This window comes from Haliaeetus albicilla, chromosome 21 (genome assembly GCF_947461875.1).
Source record: "Haliaeetus albicilla chromosome 21, bHalAlb1.1, whole genome shotgun sequence".
Taxonomy (NCBI): Eukaryota; Metazoa; Chordata; class Aves; order Accipitriformes; family Accipitridae; genus Haliaeetus; species Haliaeetus albicilla.
The window spans coordinates 434,081-455,709 of NC_091503.1; the positions used below are offsets into that span (position 1 = coordinate 434,081).

The window sequence follows — 21,629 nt, forward strand, 5'->3', positions numbered from 1 at the left end:
TACCTGTTGGGGGCAGAGAACAGAGAAGATGGAGACAGACTCTTCTCAGTGCTGCTCAGTGAAAGGACAAGAGGCAACGGGCACAAAATGTAAGACAAATTCTGTTTAGAAAAACCTTTTTTACTGTAGGGGTGATCAAACATCAGAACAGGTTGCCCAGAGCAGCTGTGGAGTCTCCATCCTTGGGGGTATTCAAAACTCAACGGGACATGGTCCTCAGCAACCTGCTCTATTCGACCCTCCTTTGAGCAGGGCAGTTGGACTAGGCAACCTTCCGAAGTCCCTTCCAGCCTCAACTCTTCTGTGATTCTGTGAATTTTCTTTCAGTCTTAAGGAGACAGAAAGCCCCCGTGAAATGGATAGGTCTCTGGTACTTCAGTTTTTGAGGTCTTGGTCTCAAGAAAATGGAAAAATTTACACAAAGACTCTTAGCGATAAGATGGTGCTCAAATACCTGAGAGATTGCTATAGCAGCCATTTATAAGCTTCTGTTCCAAATACACATCAGCGGCACCCGGTTGTATATTAATCAGCTGGTTTGAAGACAACTTCTGAAGTTGGAATATTTTGTTGGTTCATACCAATACCTTTTCTCCAAAACAACAAGACTGGGTAATCCTCACATGCTCTAGAGGAGCTTTCCCAATGTGAAGCAGGCCTCACTAGCGAGGCAAAGGGCTGGGCTGCACTTGCCAACAACATTTACTCTGCACCTCCCCATTCCCTAGCGGCAGGCACAGTAGGATGGAGCTGTGCTTTCAGCCCACAGTCGCGATGTTTGAGGTGTGATGCCGTGCCAGGACCTGACTCAGCCCACACACCCAAAGCCTCCCCTCAGAAAATCACTCCTGCCTCCCGAACCCCGGCATCCTGGTCTATCGCTCTGTCATGCTACCCAATACCGCTGGGTTTCATGGCCAGAGCAGCCTCTTGTCCGCAGCAGCAGTTCAGTCCCTCCTGCCTTGCTTCGGAAATCACATTTTCTCCAAAATCTCGGGATCCATTGCTGCTGGCAGAACGTCCCAAACTTGGGTCCTGGAACATTACCAATTCTTACAACTTTCTGCTGTCAGCTGGGCGCTCTTATCAAATATGCAGCTGAAACCATTACCTCGTACTGCTTCCAGTGATTCCAGAAGCCATCTGTGGTTACCACGCTTTTACTGAGGTCGCCGAGTAGCTCCGCAGAGGTCTGTTTGAAAGCAGGCAGTGCCAGCTCCACCTCTGAAGGGAGCATGCGGCATTTGTCTGTCGGAGCGTGCTGAAGCGGTGAAGGAGAGGGAGAAATGCAGGACCTCCGCAGGAATGGGAGACACAGCGTAGCCCTGGCAAGCGGGGAAGTTATGGACAAAATTTACCTGAGATCTAAATCTGAGTGATGTTCAACTCTTCTGTAGTTTTGTGCTTAAGTCCAACCCAATTTAAATATTAGCTTGTTGGTAACATTTCCTAGAGTATTCCTTTTTCGGTCTAAGCAAAATAGTAACTGATGGCCATTAAATAAATAATAGCACAATAATTATAAAAACATGAGCCCAGATTGACTTTCATGGAGCCAAGAAGACTATAAAAATAGCAGCAGGAAATGTTTCATTTAGGAAAAATACTGGTCATTCGGTCTTGCAAAACCTTATTTCACTGACTAATTCTGAGTTTTCAAAAAGTCTCACAAAGTCCTGGAGGTACCATGTATAGACTTTTGTTTCCTTTTAAGTATTTTCAGAACTGGGATTATATCTTAAATTTTGCAGGACTGTACCATTAATTTGCACTGTCACTTGCAGCCCCTGTTAGGAGGAAGCTTCCTTTAAAATAACTATGACAGCTACTGAGGGAAAAACTGAAACAATGACAGAGGTTTTGCAAAAATGGCTTTTTAGATACATATGAATATGGTTTTCTTTGATATTAATGTAGCTACATGTATTTATTTATTTTAACTGCTCATTTTATGTTTAGCTTTATATGTTTCTGTTCCGTAGTATGGGTTAACCTGATTAACCTGTGTAGGTCAGCAAGTGCCACGTATCAGATTTGATCATTGCAATAATTTTGAAGGGTTGCATAGTTACAGTTTTGCTTTAGGTGCATTTTGTTTTACTTTCAGTGGATTGTGCAGATGGAGTAAAGATCACAATAAAATGTGTACAAACAAAATAATTTTACCATATATATACCTTCCTTTTTGCAGGGAGAATATGTAGATTGTGTTGTGTGAGTCAGTGGTCTTTGAATCAATGGTCTTGCGCTGTATTCAGGAAATCAGTATCTTCTCTAATCATTTAAAATGACAGGAACATAATTTGCCCCAACTGAATTAAAATAAAGAATAATCCAGTCCAATAACCTGCCTCTGAGGAAAAAAAAAGCAGCTACATTGCGATTCAGTGGAAGATGCAAGAAACCCATTGTGACATATCTGCCTTTCATATTTTTGTCTCATCTCTGTATCTGCTGCCTTGTGCTGACATTACTCATGAAACAATAGGATCGATATTCCTTGTAACTTACGTTATTATTGGTGATTATCAGACTTGTTTTGACAACCATGTAAAACCAGATCTGTTTTGTCACCCTAATAAACTCTTGTTCTTAAAGCCTCCCGTGGCAGAGTTACACAGATTAACTACAGGCTGTGTGAAATAATGTATCCCACTAATTAATTTTGCACTTCATTCCTTAAATTTTCAGTCTACCTTTTTTCTTAAAAAACAAGATAAAGAAAACATAAGATTCCAAGCAGCCTTGTCTAAAGTTTTTATGTTATGTGCATTCACTATGCTCCCTCGTATGTTTTCATTTCTGTGAATAACAGTCCTATACACTTGCTAAATAGAATAAACTCTTCCTTGTTATTTTTGATTACTTGTGTTCTGAAGAATCCGTCTCTAGTTCTGCAATATTTTTTATGAGATCAGGTAAGTAGGGTAATATGACTCAAGATGAAGCTGTATGACTGATCAATATAGAGGCATTATTTTATGATCTGAATTATTCATCATCCTATTCTTTATGTATTCTAATGCCGTAAAAGTGTTTTGACGGTAGTTGTATGTTGAACAGGTCTTTCCTGAGCTGCCTGCGGTACTGGTCTTGAGTTTGTCCAGGTAATTTGGAATTTTATAAAACTGCCTAAGCAGTTTTACATTACTGAAGAGTTTTATTCCTTTCCTCCCACCTTCCCTAGATGTCCTACCTGAAAGCAGGTTATCTGGAAGAGTAGATGGTTCCCTAAGTAATACTACTAAGCTTGCACAAGTGCAGTCTGTCCCACGGCAGGGATGTCTCAGAGGCTGGTGTCCCCCAAGAGCAGTGCTAAGCAGAGCTTGTTGACCTGTCTTTGGCCGTGCTGCCACAGCCAAGCTCTGGAAGTGCAGCTCAGCCGGTGGCCGTCTGTAATCTTACTGGCAGGGCAACTTGCCCTGCGACTGCAGCACAGCGTAATGTAGCCTCGTGTCCGTAGTGCAGCATCAAGCCTATCGCGATGGGTTTGCTCTTCTGGGCAACTTTGGTGGCCAGCTGCTGAGGAGGGGAGTCTGGCTACCAGTGGACTTGTGGGCAGTGTATTCTGCTCAGGCCACTGGCTAGAGCTCTTTTGCGTGCTTGCTGTGTTGCGGGACTGTGGGACACAGCATCTCTTCCTTGCAATTTTTTCCTGTGGCTAGGGATGTCCCAGTGCTGAGTAGAGTAGCTGAGAGCAAAGGATCTGTCTCTATTCTCCCTCTGTGGAGTGCTAGTCTGCCTCCCTGACCAGAACGCCCATGCAGGAGAAGACAACAGGGAAGAGAAAATAAAAGAAAGGGGTTATGGAGATTGATCGAGCCTGAGTGGCGAAGAGAGTGATGTGGGGAACGGGAGCTTCTCCTGTATCTCCTGTTCCTACTTAGCTCTCTCCCTAGGACCTATCACAGATCCCTTGACACTAGCAGTAAGGTGTGATATCGCAGAATCACAGAACAGTTGAGGCTGGAAGGGACCTCTGGAGATGGTCCAGACAGAAGTTCTCCAGGTTAATCAATCTGCTACTGGAAAGTGTAATGCCTCTGGCACATGGTTGCTTTGACAAGCAGCTGTGGACCTCAACCTTTTGTTCTGTGTTGGTTTGCTTCTCCAGAGGGGTACAGCAGATGCTTAGAGACCAGCTGCTCAAGGAACAAATTCTTTGATGTTGTTGGAGTCCCAAGGGTACACAGTGGATAGTTTCTGACAATCTTAAGTGCTAGCTTTGCTTTTTTTTCCCTTTTAGAGAAATAAGGTGGAGAGCTTTTTTTCTGAAAGTCCTTTGCTTTTCAACCCCAGTTGAAAATTCACTGCTCCTTCCTTTTCCCCAAGGCACAGCAAACTTTCAGGTTGGGCCGAGTAAGGATATATATTTTAGGCTACCTAGGGAAATAGGTCTCTAAAAACATATGGCATTTCAACTTCAGTAATGACATAATTGTCGTTTGACTGTAATAACGTTCATTTAATTAAATGCATCCTGGGAAATAAGAAGTGTTAATATGTTAGTTAAAAAGTAGAGCATGCAAATTCAGATTTAGGTACTGTGCAGTCTTAATTACCTTGTCCATATATAGAATGGCGCAGTCATTAATTACATGACAGTATGGTATTTTTTTTTTGCTGGACCTTTGCCTCTAATTATAGACCTCCTCTAAGGACTGATAGGGGTTCTAGACATTAAGGTGTGGGATGTTCCCAGCTGGAGTTTGAAGAATGAATTGAAAGATGCAGGTTTCTAGTTTGGAGAGGGAAAGTAGAGGGGGTGAGTCCATCAGGTAGGCATGAAAACCCAAAGTCAAATGGAAACGTAACTTGGTACTTCCTCTTGCTCAGCTTTTGAAGCACCTTACGTCTGGCCTTTCAGAAGACAGAGTTACGCTGAACTCATTGTTCTGGAAAGGCATGAGATACCACTGGGCAGCCTTTGGGTTAATTAAGTTTTTGCTGTGGAATTATAATTTTATTTCCTGAGAAATTGCATGAGAGTAATATAATGAGGCATTAGTTCTTACGGGCATAACATCTTACTGAAATAACAAACAAATGACATGATTGTCATCGTAAACTCTTTGAGATGGCCTTTTCTGTTCAAGTCCGGAGAGGTGGAAAGTAGTGGAAAGCCATTGAAGCAGAATCAGCTGGGGGAAGAAAGACAGCCCGTACCGTCATCTGTATTAACATACTGTGTAAGCTTCCAGTACTTTTTGGGGGATGGTTGTTGTATACAGGGAACAGAGAACATGCTTAATTTTGCCTATTCTGACCTTTTACACTTTTGTGAGTCTGTACAGAATCATGTAATTATTCTTGTATTGTAAATAAGTGCATATGTGATATTGGTCTTCCCACCCTTGAGAGATCAAAACTCAGATGCCTTCAAATCCCAAACATTGCGATCTGCTTTTAAAAGAAGTTTTATACTGTAATTCTGGTTTGTCTCTTGATTTTTTTTAAACTCCCCTTGCTTATCCCACTATATATGTGTGTGTGACAGTGAGGGCGGCCAACTCCACAATTTTTGAAGTGACTGCAAGCAAAGCCTTTTCATGTTGCAAAAATTCTCACACCCACCTCTACTAACTCCTTCCCGGCAATTAATTCTGCCAGAATGTTCTCCCCACATAGATTTGTGTTCATCCTTCAATCTTATCGCTGCTGCTTCTGAGAGTTTTTCGCCCTCTCTCTCCCAGAACAGTGGGCGCAGTTGTAACTTTCCGCTTCTTCCTCATCTGTTCCTTCTGCCCCAGCAAGCAGTTCAGGGGAAGGAAGAGTGAAAGCCAAGGAGCTTTCCTTCCTTCCAGCCGGCTGAGAGGAACAGGGGGCAGGGACACTCAGGCCTCATCCTTGCTTCAAACCCGAGGAATTCAGGAAGTGCAAGTGGATGGACAGGGCTTCCCAGCTGGGTGTACTGCTGGTTTCTCTGCCCTGTTACACTGGTGGTTGATGCACCTCTGGTGCCCTGTTACAACTGGTGGTTGATGCACCTCTTCTGCTTCTGGATGAAAAGGTGGACAGTGCCAGGCAAAGAAGGCAGCATCAGGCGTTAAGGGGACGGTTTCGGTCCGTGGCATCCTAGTTACGTGCCTTCTCTTCCACCTGGCTCACGGTCAGCCCTCTGCTCTGAATCTCTCACTCAGGACCACTTACGGTAGCCTCAGTTTTTCACCTTTGCAGTAGGGTAGCACCCCCGAGTCCCTCTTGCTCCTGGCATTACTCCAGTCACCAGGAGCCACCCTTGGGACATTTACGCCCAGTAGCATCCGTGTGGCTTTGCCCTCTTCCTCGCCATGGAGCGCTTAAGCAGCCCTGCATCCCCTGGGAGACAGAGGACGCGGCAAAGCACCAGCGGAGGCCGGAGAGCGGGTCAGAGAGGGCAGAGAAGGCTCCGTCCCGCGCGGAGGGCCCTTCTGTGAGGCAGCGGGCTGGGAAGAGGAACCGCGTGCACGCGCTTACAAAAATGGCAAACGCGGCGCGCGGCGGCTGGCTCGGCTCGGTGAGTTGCGCGTCCAGTTTGGTTCAGGCACCCGCTTTGTCAGGGCCGAGTCCTTCAGGGGAAGGAGAGCTGCGGGTGACGCGCGTTGCGCCGCTTCCTAACTCGGATGTCTGTTTTCTGGCAAGAACGGAGGTACGGTTTCTCAAAAGGAGGGAAGGGCACCCAGCGAAACCGACCGGCCGAGCCCTCCGCCCCCGGGAGCCGTTTCAAAGCGGCTTTCGGACCCAGGGGCTGCCGCGCTCCCGCGGCGCGGCACGGCGCGGCGACGCGGGGCAGGCGGCCGGGGCCGGCTGAGGGCGCGCTTCCCGCCTCACCGCCGCCCTGAGGAGAGGCGCCGGCCCCTCGGCGGGCGCAGGCAGGCGGGGGCCGCGGCAGGCGGGGGCCGCGGCAGGCGGCCCGGCCCCCCGGGCACCCTCCCGGGCACCCTCCCGGGCACCCTCCCGGGCACCCCCCCGGGCCCCGGGGCGGAGGGCGGGGGGCCGGGGCTGCGCGCACGGTGGCCCGCCGAGGCGCCTCCCGCCGCCGCCTTCGGGCGCTCGCCCGCTCCGCTCCGCTCCCCTCCCCGGCGAGGAGGAGCCGGGCAGGGCATGTGCGGGCGGGGTGGCGCCTTCCGGAGGCGCACCGAGCCCCGGGCTGGCTGCGCGGCGGCCGCGGCCGGCCGGCGCACCATGCCGCTGCCGCGGCGGCGGCTCCTCCTCTCCGCCTCCCGCGCGGGAGCGCGCCCCGCTCCACTCGCCGGCCGCCTCCTGCAGCAGCGGCGGCGGCGCTGAGGGAGTTGCGCGGGCTCTGCCCGATGTGGCAAGAGGCGATGATGAGGAGGAGGAGACGCCGCTACCTGCTGGAGCGGGCAGAGCAGGCGGGCGGCGGCTGCGGGGCGAGCGGCGAGCAGTCCCGCTCCCGGGACTGGCTCTACGAGTCCTACTACTGCATGAGCCAGCAGCACCCGCTCATCGTCTTCCTGCTCCTCATCGTGATGGGCGCCTGCCTGGCCTTGCTCGCCGTCTTCTTCGCCTCCGGGCTGGTAAGAGACGCTCTCCCGGTCCGGGACCCCGGCACCCCCGCCGCCCGGCTGGTAGCTCCGCTCCCGGCGCCCTCCGTCGAGCCCAGCCGAGCCGGGCGGGACAGGGCGGGCGAGGGCCGGTGCCGCTGCTCCTGCCGAGGGAAGTTGGGGGGCGGCTGCGGGGCCCGGGCAACACCCCCCCCCCCCCCCAAACTTTGCAGCCCGGCGGTGCGAGGGGATGCCGGGGCAGCGGCAGGGCGGCTGGTGGGGCGAAAACGGAGTCAACGAGCGCATCGAGTTTAATTCACTTAATTCCTTGGCGCTGCTCCCTCCCCGCTGGCAGCTTCGCCGTGTTGGCCTCTTCGGTTCTTGAAATCGCCGCACAAAAATGCGGTCCGTACCAGGACCAGAGGTCACGTTTTGACGGCAAGGAGGCAGGGCCCGCTCCCTCCTTGTGCCCCCCCCGCCCCCCATTTCCTAGCGTTTGACCCGTTTTCTTAAGGAAGCTTTCGGGGCAGAGCCGCCGTCGTTTTTAGGGGAGGTGAAGTTTGGCCGGTCGGATACCTTTCCTGCGTGCTTCCAGCCTTTGGGACGAAAAATATGTCACAGCGGCGGATGACAGGCGGTACCAGTTTACCTCACCCAGAAATTTGGGGGGTTTTGCCCTTGCGTTGAAGGCAAAGGAAAAGCTGCAGAGGGCAGTAAAATTCTTGCTCCTTACAGAGTTTTCCTGCTGCTAATGGTTAGAGGCAGGCTGTTTGCGTTACTGTATACTTCTGAAGTAAAGAATGGGGATTTTGAGGGTCTCAGCCTTTTTTTTTTTTTTTTAAATAATCTTCTAATGGTTTTCTGGAAGGCTTAATGTGTATTGAATAGAGCTAGTGTTCTCTAAGAGCAAGGATGAATAGGTTAGCATAATCTAACGAATTCTATTCTAGAGGCACTGCCCATAACAGTGTTTGCTTAAACAGACAGAGAATCCAGTTCTCTTGCTTGTTACGACCGAACTTTTATCTTAAAAACTGCGGGAACTGCTTGCAGGATTAGCTAATCTTAGAGTTAATTGATGGTTTATTTCCTTTTGGTATTTGTATTAATTGGTTTTTGAGCTTTGCCGTTCCTACTAAACACACAGAACAGTTGTAAAAGAGCTAATGTGAAGCCAGTAATGGTGATGCCTCATAATTCAGTTGTTTAATGCCTAAATGTTTCCATTTTGGAGCTCTGTGTACAAAATACAGGTTCGACGCCTTATCTCATTCTGGTGTGTTAACGTGGGTGCTTGTCTGTCAGGGCTGAAGGGACCAATGATGGAAATGCAAGTCCATCAGATACCAAGGCTGAGGCATAGTTTAGGTGTGGAGATGGACACAATACTCGCCTGCAGTCAAGGCAGCAGAACTGGGGCTTTTAGCACTAAATTTCTTGCCTTTTAGTCATGGTGCAATCTACAGCTTGTTTACAAGTTGCACATGCTTATTTTTGTAATTCCGTTTCTTGAGGTAAATAATTCGTGATAGCAATGGTGGCATAACACTGGGCCCAGACTGAAGGACTGCTGAAAGTTACAGAAACAAAACTGTGAGCTGGACAAATCTTGCCAGGTCTTGCTACTTCAGAAAGAGTGAATTTTATAGTTCAGTCTGCATTTGGAATTCCAGACATACCGGAAGAGGAAAAAAACTGCTTTTAAAACCTTTTTCCTGAGCCTTTATCTTCCTGTGGCTAACAACTGGACGGGTGAGTGGAGAGAGAGGTGGGGTTCATCCTTAAAGTTTCCAGTAGATGGATAAAGGTAACTTCAGGCAGAGAGAAAGCTTGCCTATATGGACTTCCAGCCACAGGATGTTGGACAAAATCATTTGGAGCCCTGCCCAGAGTTTCACCTAAAAGCGTTTTATTACAGTCTAGCTCTTGTTGCGTTTGTGATTAAAATATTCCTGAAGGTTTAGAACTGTTTCTCCCTCATCTGAATAAAGAATACTCTTTTTATATAGCTGTGGAATCTTAGTCATTTTTTTAATGCCTGGTGATATAACAAGGGGCATGCAATTAGGAGTGTCTGAGCCACGATAGCCAATATTAATATCCTTGTCTTTATTTTGCACATCCAGTATGTATGTGATTGTTTTGACAGAAGATTTAATTTTGTAGAGGAGGCGCAATGGAAGTGAAGTGGGATAGTTCTGTTTAGGTCTGTGCTGTGCATTTGAAGGTAAAGGAAATCTTTCTTAACAGTTGTTTCCTTTAGATTTTGTACAAAGCAGTTAAGATTTTACTGAAAATTAGTTAAGCCTGTTGTGGAAACAAAACTCCAAAATGACTCATCAGAACACTTGATTTGTGTTTCTCACCTGTACTTCAAAGAACAGCTTAGAACGTGGAACGTGGGATTGGACATTGTTAAGAAAAGATGGATATTGGTGAAGCATGAACTGTTTTTATGTTCTAGGCTTTCTTAAAAAAACCCCTGTAATCAGTGGAAGTGAGAGGCTTTCCTTCTATTTTAATTTTTTATTTGGTTGTTAAAATACATCACTGTGGTGTCTGAGTTGCCTTTTTTTTTTTTTTGGCAGTGTGTTCTTAAGTGTTCCCAAACACAGCCAACCACACTGGGATGTATTCCACTTACTCAGCTATTTCAACCTGTCAGAATACGAGCTGTAGCCTTCCTGCTTTCAGATGAAAAATTTATAAAAGCTGTTGCAAAATTACAGTAAACAAGATTACTTACAAAGTGTGCCTGGAAGTCTGATTACTTTTCTTTCAGGCAGTGTACTGCTGTTGTTACTGAGAGAGGTTTCTTGGGAGATTTTGCTTTTGTTTGTTTCAGAAAACTATTGTGATTTTGACCTTTGGAATTAAATGCTCTATCTCCTCAAACACTAGATATAAGACACCCAGAGTCAGTCTGAAAGATGACCATTCACACTTGGAGTTTTAAATAATGTAGTGATGGTATCAACCTTTGAATTTCCTGTGTCAAAGCATCCTCTGTTTTTCTCTGTACCTGGCGGGAACTGAAAACTGGCAAAATGAGATCAGTCATCCATGTTTAGCTGCTGCTTTAATCGATAAAGAGTAAATTATTTTCCCAAACCTGTGAAAGCCTTCCAGTGCTTAGAAATGCCAGAGGTCAGCTTCATTTTCTGTCTGGTTATTGTCTTGTTCTTTCAATAGAATATGTAGGACAAACTCAATATTTGCCCCCCTCTACCTTTTAGTACTAAAAACTTATGATCTTTTTTAGTGGTATCTAGAACAGTTTTGTCTCTGGCCAGAGCATGTCTGTTGTAACTGCAGTTTGTAGGAGGAAAAAAAATGCCATTTTTAAATTCATGATGTAAAATGTGAGTGCATCTGAAATATCTGCAGTTGTGATGTTTTGTTTCTTAGGTGGTTAAAAAAACCTGTGACTGAAAACGGGGATGATGCCCAAATTGTACAGTTTATTGGAAGGCCATACCTTTCCTTTATCTATGTATTTTCTACACATAAAGAGTGCCCAGCCCATAGATACAGGCTTCAATAAAAACCTATGGTTCAGGGATATCAGAATCTTTTAGCGCTTGTGGAGTAAGTGGGAGAAGACCTATGTCTGGCAAGATATTCTTTTTGTCCCTTTTCCCAAAACTCGAGGTCCACCAGTCTGCTGCCAGATAGACGTGTGGTTGCTTTAGACTGGCCTGTGCCCCTTGCTCAAAGACTGCAAGCCTGCTGTGCGGTGTTTAACACAAGCCCTTATCTGTCTCCCAAATCCTTGCTGTTACACGTGACCTTGTAAAGCTCTTGTGGTTGTCAGTGTGTCGATGTTGATGTGGAGCTGCATGCTTCTTGATGGTATCATTGGCCAAGTGGAGCATGTGCTGTGTGAAAAGTGCTTCTACAATGTGGTGTTCTGATGCCTTCCCTCTTCTAAAGCACCAGGAGATGGCTTTGGGTTAGCTGCCTAATGATTGTCTGTGAAGCAGAGGTATTACTTACCCCCTCAACCACTTCTTTGAAGTTCCTGGAAGGTTCATGATCATGCTGGTAGGCTCAGTTATGATTCCTGAGCCTTTTTACTGATTCATAAATCCAAGAAACTAAAGGTTGGCTGCACACTACATCACTGACGTGCCCAAACACCTTCTGTAGCAAAAGAGGGAGTAGGCAATCCTTAAAGGGGGGGTACCGTTAACTAGGGAGGTGTGCCTGCAACACGGCAGATGCACATTCTGCAGGAACTGGTTTTCTGGCATCAGACTGACTGAATTTACCTTCAGCTGATCCTGCATGGAAGCAGAGGTAGCTGCCTCGTTCTGAAGGAACACATTAAAACTTCTTAGCTGCCAGCCTGGCTGGCAGGGAGCTGTCTTTGTGTGAAGAGAAGAGGATCAGAAGAGTCCTGTAAGCCTCCTGGGGCTTGAACTGGGGTGTGCCATTTCTTTGGGCCCTTGGTCAGAATGACAGCAAACCCTCCCTCCTTCTGATTGGTCTTACTCTAAAAGAAATAGTTGCTGCTTCTGGTAAAAACTGGGCATCACCCAAATTTCCAGCCTTCCAGATTTCTATGATCAGAATCTCATCCTGAAATGGAGGGGGAAAAGTCTTGAAGTCCATGTGGAAAAAGTAGCTTTGGAAGACATGTTCTGTCATTCTCATCGTAGTGTCTCATGTGATTAGGTGTCTGCATAAGGGCATCTGCTGCATGCCTTTGGTAATGTTCTTTCTCATCAGTACTCTGGATCTGAAAAATTCATCTGTCCCCACCAAAAGGTCACCACACTGATGTTGTGGTGATGTTATATCCCTATTCATGAGATGCTCTGTTATAACCTAATTGCATAGAATAATACAGCTGTATTGCAAGTTCACTTGTACTCTCAATTTTAGGAAATCTTTTGAGATCAGCCCTGTGTAATTTAAAGCTTTTTTGGTTCAAGAGCACCAGCTGTCTTCCCAAAGTCCAAGAATACCCAAGGTCTGAAAGCATTCCTTGGAATCCTTGCTTTGCCTTACTTTCGGTCTGCATCTGCTGTACTGTTTTGAAACTCCAGCATATCCATTCCCCCCAAAAGAAAGCTAAGTCACGGCAAAGGTAATGAAGTAGGACAATCCTCCCTAATTGAAGGACAGGCAGAGACAGGGTTGTTTGCATGCTTGATGCCGTGGTGGTTGTGCTCAGGAGGTATCCTTCCTCCTCTTAAACTCATTGTGCCAGATTATTGCCACTACCGAGATGAGGAAGAATGCAAAACAAACATTAGTGTGTTTTTCTTTCCATAATTCCAGCTATAATTGAGCATACAGTTCTGCTTTCAAGTCCCCTGTTAAAATGTTCCATGAGGAAATCCTACATTTCTAATTTTTTTTTTTTCTTGTCTCTAGGCACCATATTAAAATATATTCTTCCAGCTACAGTTGCTGGCTATTTGGCAGCTATAATTGCTGGTTATTTGATACAGTCTTAGGATATTGCCGATCCTGTGAAATGTTCCTTCCAGTAGTATCTTTGGTTGTCTGAGCATGACTTTGGTAACCAGTATTACCTCTTTAGTTGGGCTCATAAAGGTTGCTGCATCTTCCTGTCTGAAGCAGAAATTGCCTAGCTTTGTGTCTGGTTTTGTTAGTCTGGGCCTTTTCTTGTTTCATTTGCTAATGACACTCCCAGTAGGTCTGTGGTTACTTTTAATGCTGCTAAGAGCTTGTTGCTTTTGCCAGTCCCTAGCAAGCCTGGAGACAGAGAGCCATCCAGACAATGAGGTGCTGGTGGCAACCTTACTTTGCATACCTCTGTTTCATCCTTCATATTGAATAACCTGGATGTCAAATAAACTGGATAAAACCATAGGTATGGCTATGTTGGAAAAGTACTTAGCCTTGAACTGTACTTTTAATAAATTAAAGTTTTGTGGATACCCTGGCAGTGGAAAGCTTATTTAATGTCACAAGTCGTGACTCAAAATGGTGGATCCACAACTCCTAATCATTACTGCAGCTGACAAAAATGACAAATAACATACCGACTAGAGCTGTTGTTTACTGAGGTGCAATGGGAATAAGACAGATGATGGATTGGGCTACGATTGTCTGCTGTCTTTATCAGCATCAAACCAGCTCTGTGGATTCACAAATCATGTATTGGCAACTTTATAGTGGATCTCCATGGACCTGTGAATACCTGTCTGCTTATCTTGCTCAAAATTTTTTAAATTGGTTTCAAGCACCTTGTTGTGGACAAAGATATCTGACCCATTTGTGGGGATCTTAAAACTCCTATAAAAATGGTGAATAGGTTTCCTTGGCTCAGCCTTCAAGAGGTCTCCTAGATTAAGGATATTAACCAGAGATCACAGTCCCTACATTTATGCTGTAAGAAAACTTCTCCTCATTATAATGGTAGCAGTCACTGGAATCTTCCAGACTGCACTGTGCATCACTCCAAGCTGATGGTGGCATGGACATTGAGCACAGGTAGAAGTGATCTGCAGATCTCTTGAGCTGCAGGGTGTGCCAGCATCATGGGAACAAGGTGCACCTGAACACCTGTAGGGTTTCATCCTGTGCCTACACCCCAATCATAGCCAAGCTGTGCATTTTGGGGTTGTGTGGTGGGGTTTGGGTAGTGGGGAGGGGCCGCAGGGCCAGCTCCTGTGAGAAGCTGCTGGAAGCTCCCCGGGCTCCAAGCCGGACCTGCCTCTGGCCCAGGCTGAGCCCGTCAGTGACAGTGGAAACACCTGTGGGAGAACAGATTTAAGAGGGGAAACCTGCAGGGAGTTGGGGGATTGGGATGTGAGGGGAGCCCCTCTGTGGATACTGAGGTCAGTGAAGGAGGAGGGGAGCAGATGCCCACCTGCAGCCCGGGGAGGGGCCCATCCCAGAGCAGTGGGTGCCCCCCAAGATGGCCGTGACTCCATGGGAAAGCCCGCGCTGGAGCGGTCTGTGATGGAAGGACTGCAGCCCACGTGAAGGACTCGTGTTGGAGCAGGGGCTGAGTGCGGAGTCCTCCTCCCCCTGAGGAGGAAGGAGCGGCAGAGACAAGGGGTGAGGAACCGACCCCAGCCCCCGTCCCTGTCCCCTGGGGGGAGAGAACTGGGAGTGGGGCTGAGGCGGGAAGGAGGGAGGGGTGGGGGGAAGGTGTTCCAAGGTTTGGTTTTACTTCCTAATGTCCTTGTTTTGATTTGATTGGTAGCAGATTAAATTGATTTTGTTTCTTCCCCAAGTTGAGCCTGTCTTTTGGCCGTGACCGTAAGTGGGGAGTGATCTCTCCCTGTCCTTGTCTTGACCCACGAACATTTCTTTATATTTTCTCCTCATCACACCATGGCTGGGGGGGAGGAGTGAGTGAGCGACTGTGTGGTGCTTCATTGCCAGTTGGGCTTAATCTATGAGAACTGTGACCCCAAACAAGCAAAGTGCTGCCACAGTGGCTTCTGCATCAAAAAGAACTGAGTCAGCTCAAGCCTTATTGATATGCAATGATGAGATGATGCCAACAGATTAAAATTTTTGGGATCTGGACCCCAAAATAAGTGAATTAGCACAGTTCTGCCCCTTTTCCCCGCCTTCTTTTTTTCTTTGAGCATCACCCCTGATCCTATTGAAAAAAAACCAGCTCCACACATTTTCTTCTCCAGATCTTTTATTTTTATGTCTTGAACAAGCAAGCTGCAGACCCTGAACCTTATTCAGATGCTGAAAATTCAAGGGATTATTGCACCATCTGTGCAGAGGAGTGTGAGGTGGTCTCTACACTTATCCTCCCAGTTGTCTGTTTCTCCAACCTGTATAGAAACATTTTCTTTATCTCTTGTCTCTAAACAGAACTCTCATTCTTAGCAGCACCTATGTGATACAAAAGTCCCTTGCTGTTCCTGGTGAGAACCTGTTCCAGGCTTGTGTCTGGGAGAAGCAGAGGAAGCAGCACCCATCACCACTGGCCTCTCAGCCTTGCCCTCAGGTCTGTTGTCTGAGCATCCACTTCTTCCACCACCCATGGTTCTGTTTTTTTAATTTTTTCTAACCTGGAAGATGTGCTCCAGAGCACAGGAGCAATGGCTTTCAGTTGCGTGCTCAGAGAGTGCTCCAGAGGGCAGCAGGGGTAAGGTGTAGTCTGGCCCAGATGTGTTTCCCTTACAGCTTCAGGTGCAACCAGTCTGGTGTTTGATCATTGGATAGTCCCATGAGATCCCACGTGGACTGATGGCTTTTCAGAGCCACTCACTGGGGTTTGCAAAAGTAGTTTGAACTTGCTTTTTCCACCCGCCTCCTCAGGCAGCTGAACTGTGTGCTGTGGGACCTCTTACAGACCCTAAATGCTATGGCATGCACAATGGACCTGCTCACTGACTGGATAAGTGGAATTGCTGTCCTTCCATTCCAGGTAAAATTTTCCCATCTGTGTCTCCAATTTGCTAGTACTTTGGTCAGCCCTGCAGGAAAATCCTGGGAAGACTAGATTCCCCCAGCTCCTCTTCCAGCAAGACTGAATTCAGGTTGAAGACTTGACACCTTATTTCTCTGAGAGGTGTGTTAGAAAAGCAGATGCTCTTTGAACTTGGCTCAGCATCTGCTTGCTAGTGCTCCCGCTCTTAGAGAATCATGGAATCATTTAGGTTGGAAAAGACCTTTAGGATCATTGAGTCCAACCATTAACCTAACACTGTCAAGTCCACCACTAAACCATGTCCCTAAATGCCACATCTACACATCTTTTAAATCCCTCCATGGATGGTGACTCAACTATTTCCCTAAGCAGTGCCTGTTCCAGTGCTTGACAACCCTTCTGGTGAAGGAATTTTTCCTAATATCCAACCTAAACCTCCTCTGGTGCAACTTGAGGCTGTTTCCTCTTGTCCTATTGCTTCTTACTTGGGAGAAGAGACTGACCCCCACCTCACTAGAACCTCCTTTCAGGTGGTTGCAGAGAGTGATAATGTGTCCCCTCAGCTTCCTTTTCTCCAGGTTAAACAACCCCAGGTCCCTCAGCTGCTCCTCCTAAGTCATTCCTCTTGCTTTATATACCCTGGCAGGTGGATGGATTTCCTTTCTTTGATGCAGCCATTGTGGTGGTCCTTTCTGCTGGCACGGTGGTCTGAGCACAGTCTACTCTGGTCAAGACCCAGGAGATGGTAGGTTGTCCAGACCAGTAGCTGGTCCTGTAATCCCCAGTGGCACCCTGGAGCTTGTGCCAGAAAGGGGCCATAGTCTCTCACTTGGGCTTGTTTTCTGCCCCGGTGAGTCCTGGCAATTTCCAAACCCGACTGGTAGGTGGTGGGATTTTAGACACTTCTCCAAGTGACGTGATGTCTGTTTGACCCTGAAACAATTTACCAGGTTGTTTTTGGTGTCTTCAATTTTTAGTATTTTCTTACTTGTGCCTTAATGAAATGGGGTAACAGTACTGGTTAAATAAGCCCTTATCTAACACTAAATAGAAATGCCTGGATTTGCAGGATCTCTTTTGCTCTGTTTCCTATGAATGTGTCTGAAGTTTTGCTCCTTTATAGAGCTGTTATTTGGCATAGTTATATTTCAAATGTAAGTTGGCATGTTGATGACCTTTATTTGAAATGTTATCGTTATAGCAGTAATACCCATTGCAGAACGTGGGCCTGATCCAGGAGTCAAAAACAAAATAAGAGATCTCTTTGGTTTGAAGTAGTTGAACTGAGAGACATATGAGAGTGAGGAAAGTGTCCTTAGGGGAGTAAACTTTAAGAACATCTTCTGCAGTAATAATAACTGTGTTTAGTAAGTAATTGCAAAACCTTAGGAAAAACTTGAAAAGTAATTACACAATGACAGTAGTGACTTTTCAATATTAAAACTATTTTTCATGTTACCTTATTATGCCAATATGTTGAATCTGTGGAATATTCTTGCAAAATGTATTTTTAAAAGACCCGTTAGAGAAAGAAGCTTATCTTTTTCTTCATTAAACAGACCTTTAAAATGAACATTGTTTCTTCATGTGCTGAAATTCATGTGCTCCCTGGTTCAGATTTTGTGATCCTTACTTTTAAGCAAGTTCTGTCTTGTCGTTTTTTCTTGATTACAGCCAGATTTTCAAGTTATGATGTCAGGAGTAAAGTGGTGAGGGAAGGCCACCTTTTAGCTTTGGTTTAAAAGGGACAGCCAAAATATGTAACTGTCAGTATTAAATAGCTCAAAGAATCGAACAAGTACTTCAGTTTTTCTGATTTCCACAGGTCTATATGGGTACAAGGAAGGCCATAATTTAACTTTTAATACATGTTGCCATGCAGTTAATCTGAAAAACATGTCTTTGAGTCCTGTGAAGTAATGTAATATCCATGATGTTTAACTGATGGAACTCTTTCAACAATGACATATTTTGAATATATTTAACTGCAAGGCATACATTTTTCATAAGTGTTTTACTCAATTTATCTTCATGTATCCAGTTGCATAAATAGTAGTTGTATTTATTGGAGAGTTTCTTCAAGATTATTTTGATAATACGAGGAGGAAGGATTTTGAGAACATCTGAAAAACAAGCTAAACTAAGTTTTAAGCCACATTTTTGGAGAGGAATTCAGAAGCAATACATGTAGAATAAAGCATGCAGGAAGGATATGTTGGTCACTACATTTACATTAAAAATAATCTAAATGATACGAGTAGGTGCTAATTAGCTCTGGAGCCTGAAGTAATTAGTTTCATCAAAGTACAAAATTCTCCTCGCTTTGCTGCATACTGTCTCAGCCCTCTTCTGAAGGGAATGCTTCAAGGAGCAGAATGTAATTAACTGTGGTTGCTCTCTGGGACATTGTTTATCTTCTGTGGCTGCCAGTTAGTGTCTTCGGGTAGGACAAGTGCACCAGCTGAGTGTTGTAGCCACTAGTAACTGGGTTGGACCATCTTGTTTTTCATAGGCTGTTAAATGTCTTAAAGTAGAGCTACTTTTGATAATTGCCAGCCTGAGAGAAGATTGAGATGGTGCTGGATGACCAAAAGGCATGATAGTCCCATCCCTGACCCCTGTGGTCCCTCTGAACCCCAGCTTATTAAATAAATGGTTGTATGCACTGATGGATTTTATATGACATGTGGTTAACAAGATGAGAGGATACTAATCGCTGAAAAATAAATCAAGAGAGAGAAAACTGCCGATATGGCAAATGAGGATGTATAAAGAAATAGGAAAAGCTGCTCCCCATTCTGGTTGGGTGCATGGGCTTTTCACAGGGCATATTTGTGCATATAAAATATCAAGCATGCACATCCTGATTCTGCTAATTATGTTTTTGGCAGGGATAGGTGTCTGTCCTCTGTCCCATGGCATATGATACAGTAGGAATGGTCACAGGCTCAGGGGGTTCCCTGGCTACACATTTGCATGCAGGCAGCTCAAGTGGAGGTTGTTGTTACCTGTTGATCTGAGACGTACACTGCCTTTAAAAATCAAAAAAGCTGTATCAAAGCACAGTTGTGCTCACTCCATGCAGAGAAGAGACACCTTGAAAACAACCGTTACTCCATCAGTATCTAGCCACTGTGTTGCAGCTTTGACCATCCTCGGAAACCTATCTTTTCTAGTTCTTTTGTATTCATTTGGAAGTGGTGGTGGTGGTAGGACCAGAATTGTTTACGGTGTTCATCATGCATTGAGGTTGCATCGTGATGTTCTCTCTTATTTATTCTTTTCATATGTTCTGCATTTTGGGTGGTTTTTTGACTGCTAGTGAGCAACAAAGTGATGTTTTCATGGGTCTACCTATAATAAACACTGAATACCTCCATTTCTCAGTGTTACTGGTCAACCAAGAGCCTGTTGTCATCTGTATAGAATTAGGATTATTTTGTGTGAGCTGCGACACTTGACATACATCTCCACTGAAATTCACCTGCCATTTTCTTGCTCAGTAGTGACTGTTATGAGATCCTTTTGTAATTCTTCATAGCTGGCCCTCATCTTTTTCAGATTGCTATTCACCCCTTTTCCTGAATTGTTTATGGATATGCTGAACAACATAACACCCTAGGATTCCTGAGGACTTTTTTGGGCACTCTGGACCTTTGTTTTTAACAATTTTTCCCAGGATAGATACCAGACCTACTGGTATTTCTCTTAGTCTTTGAGAGGAATCCCAGGAGAGACCGGTGTCACATCACATTCCTGTCTTTGGATACAGAAGCACTTTTGGGTGAAGGTTACGCGTTACTACAGTTTTAGCTCTTCTTCCTTTGAGTCCTGTTGGCCCTTTCTGGTGAACCCTATCTGCTTGTGGTGATTCTTTTTACATTTCATGTTCTTGCTTTTGTCTGTAATGCCTTATAATGATAGTTCAATTTGAGACAGATCTTCTGATGTGTTCCCTCTGTATAATTATTCTGGAATAAGAATTACACCACACTGAACACAGATAAATAAAAAAAGCAACCCCTAAACCTTTCTGCTACAGTCTGCTCTTCTCTAACTGTTCTTTTCAATACCTGCATCATCTGTTTGCTTAGAAGTCCTTTAGCAGGCTGCTAACTCCTGCTTAAGTTTCAAAAAGAATATACTGCTTATTTTTATACTCTTAAAAAAGATTTCTCAAGCTCTTTTCCTGGCCTGCATTACTGAGTCTTTATATTAATCCTGATAAATGTTATGATCCCTTTTATTTACCAGTGGTGTGGTTTTTTTTTTGAAAGATGGGTTTTAGAAGCTTCACTGCTTGGCTGTTCAGGCATTCTAGTTGTGTTTTGGTCTTTCTCAAGTCTATTTTGGGAATTGATTAGCTTTTGGCCTGTGACTGTGAGTTTTATAGTGTCTTCAGGCCACCTACAAAGATTTTAATCTCTAAGCTCCTAGCTCCCCCTTTCAATTTAAGTGTTTGGATTTTGTTTTTCATTTGCTTTCTTAACAAGCTTTGTCATTGTTATAAAGCTGCTCCTCAATAACGACTTTTTATGGACCAGATTCTTTCCACTTCTTGAGATCAGGTTGAGTGTTTTCTCTTCCTTTGTATGGGTGGTCTTTTGTTTGTTTGCTTGTTTGTTTTGTTTTTCAGCTGTGTGTGAGACATGACAGTGGTCTCAGCTTCCAGCTGCTGTTGTGACCCTTAACCAGTCTAGCTGGGAGTCACTGAAGTGTCCCTTGACCTGCTGTGTTTTCTTCTTTGACAGCCTTTCTTACCTCTGCATTTCATAGAACCTCAAATAGTTTCTGTCCTGGTTGGATGACCAGTCCTCTAAGTAATTTATTTTAATAAGCCTTTGCTGTTCAGTCTAGTTTTTTGGTTGATAGGAACTTTACGCTATTTGTTGATTCTCCTAGGTTGTTAATACAAGCCATTCTTCAATCCCTGCTGAAGTGTGTGGCTTTCAGTCTTTTCTGCTTTTTCACTATTCTGCTGCTGGTCTTTTTTCCACCAAGTTTTCTGGCAGACTATTGTGTAAATAATGTTGTTTTAACAACAGGCATTTTAGTTCTTCCATCTAGCTTCTTAGGCTTTTAGTGTTTATGTAGAAGAGTGTATACTTTCACGTGAGTGCTTTATTTCTCCGCAAATTTTTTCAAAAGAGAGTCTGTCTGTTGTGGCTTTTCTTTGCCATTTCCTTCTTGCTTGAGTTTAATGAACTTCTGTTCTTTCCTTTAGTTGAGAATTACAGGTCTCCATGATATTACTGCTTCTCTTAAACATACTGTATTTCTACCTTTGAAGTGCCAGCAAACTCATTCTTTTCTGGTTTAGATTAAGCTCAGCTACCTTCTAGAGGCTCCCTCCCTATTCCCAAAATTTCCTTGTTTCTTTGAATTAATTTTCTAACATATTTTCTTAGCTGCTTATTGAACTTCTGCTTGCCAACCTGTCTTGTTTTGGAAGCATTTCTGGGAATGCTACCATAGTTCTCTGCTTCTTCACTAGCAACCAATATTTTGCCTCCAGAACTTTTCTTTTAACCTTCCTTACGTTACTGTTGTTTGCACAGCAGCCATGGCTTTTGACTCTTCCTCAGCACCTCCAAGGAGCCTTTTCAAACCCTCTGTGAGGTGTGATGTTTTTGCATTAAGCACAGAAGCCTGATCTCTGGTATGTCAGACTTTGTGTTCCTGATAATCATTGCTACAACACTGAGGCAGGTGAGGTTCACTCATAGTTATCAGGCAAACTTGGAAAAGTATGGATGCATTTTTTT

General features: G+C 45.1%; 1 protein-coding gene and 1 long non-coding RNA gene across 3 annotated transcripts in view; one reads left to right on the forward strand and one right to left on the reverse strand.

Annotated features, from left to right (window-relative positions):
• Nucleotides 1-4,936: 4,936 nt before the first annotated feature.
• Nucleotides 4,937-6,669, reverse strand: LOC138690251 (uncharacterized). The gene is made up of 2 exons (XR_011329052.1): nt 5,988-6,669; nt 4,937-5,952 (listed from the first exon to the last, which is right to left on the reverse strand). It is a non-coding gene; the product is annotated as an uncharacterized lncRNA (long non-coding RNA).
• A 432-nt stretch (nt 6,670-7,101) lies between these two features.
• The window catches only part of ADCY2 (adenylate cyclase 2), a 194,346-nt gene continuing 179,818 nt past the window's right edge, over nt 7,102-21,629 (forward strand). For both annotated transcript variants that reach the window (XM_069808829.1, XM_069808830.1), the window contains exon 1: nt 7,102-7,517. In XM_069808829.1, the coding sequence (XP_069664930.1) occupies nt 7,290-7,517 (228 nt within the window). In that variant the 5' untranslated portion in view covers nt 7,102-7,289. The remainder of the gene's footprint in view (nt 7,518-21,629) is intronic.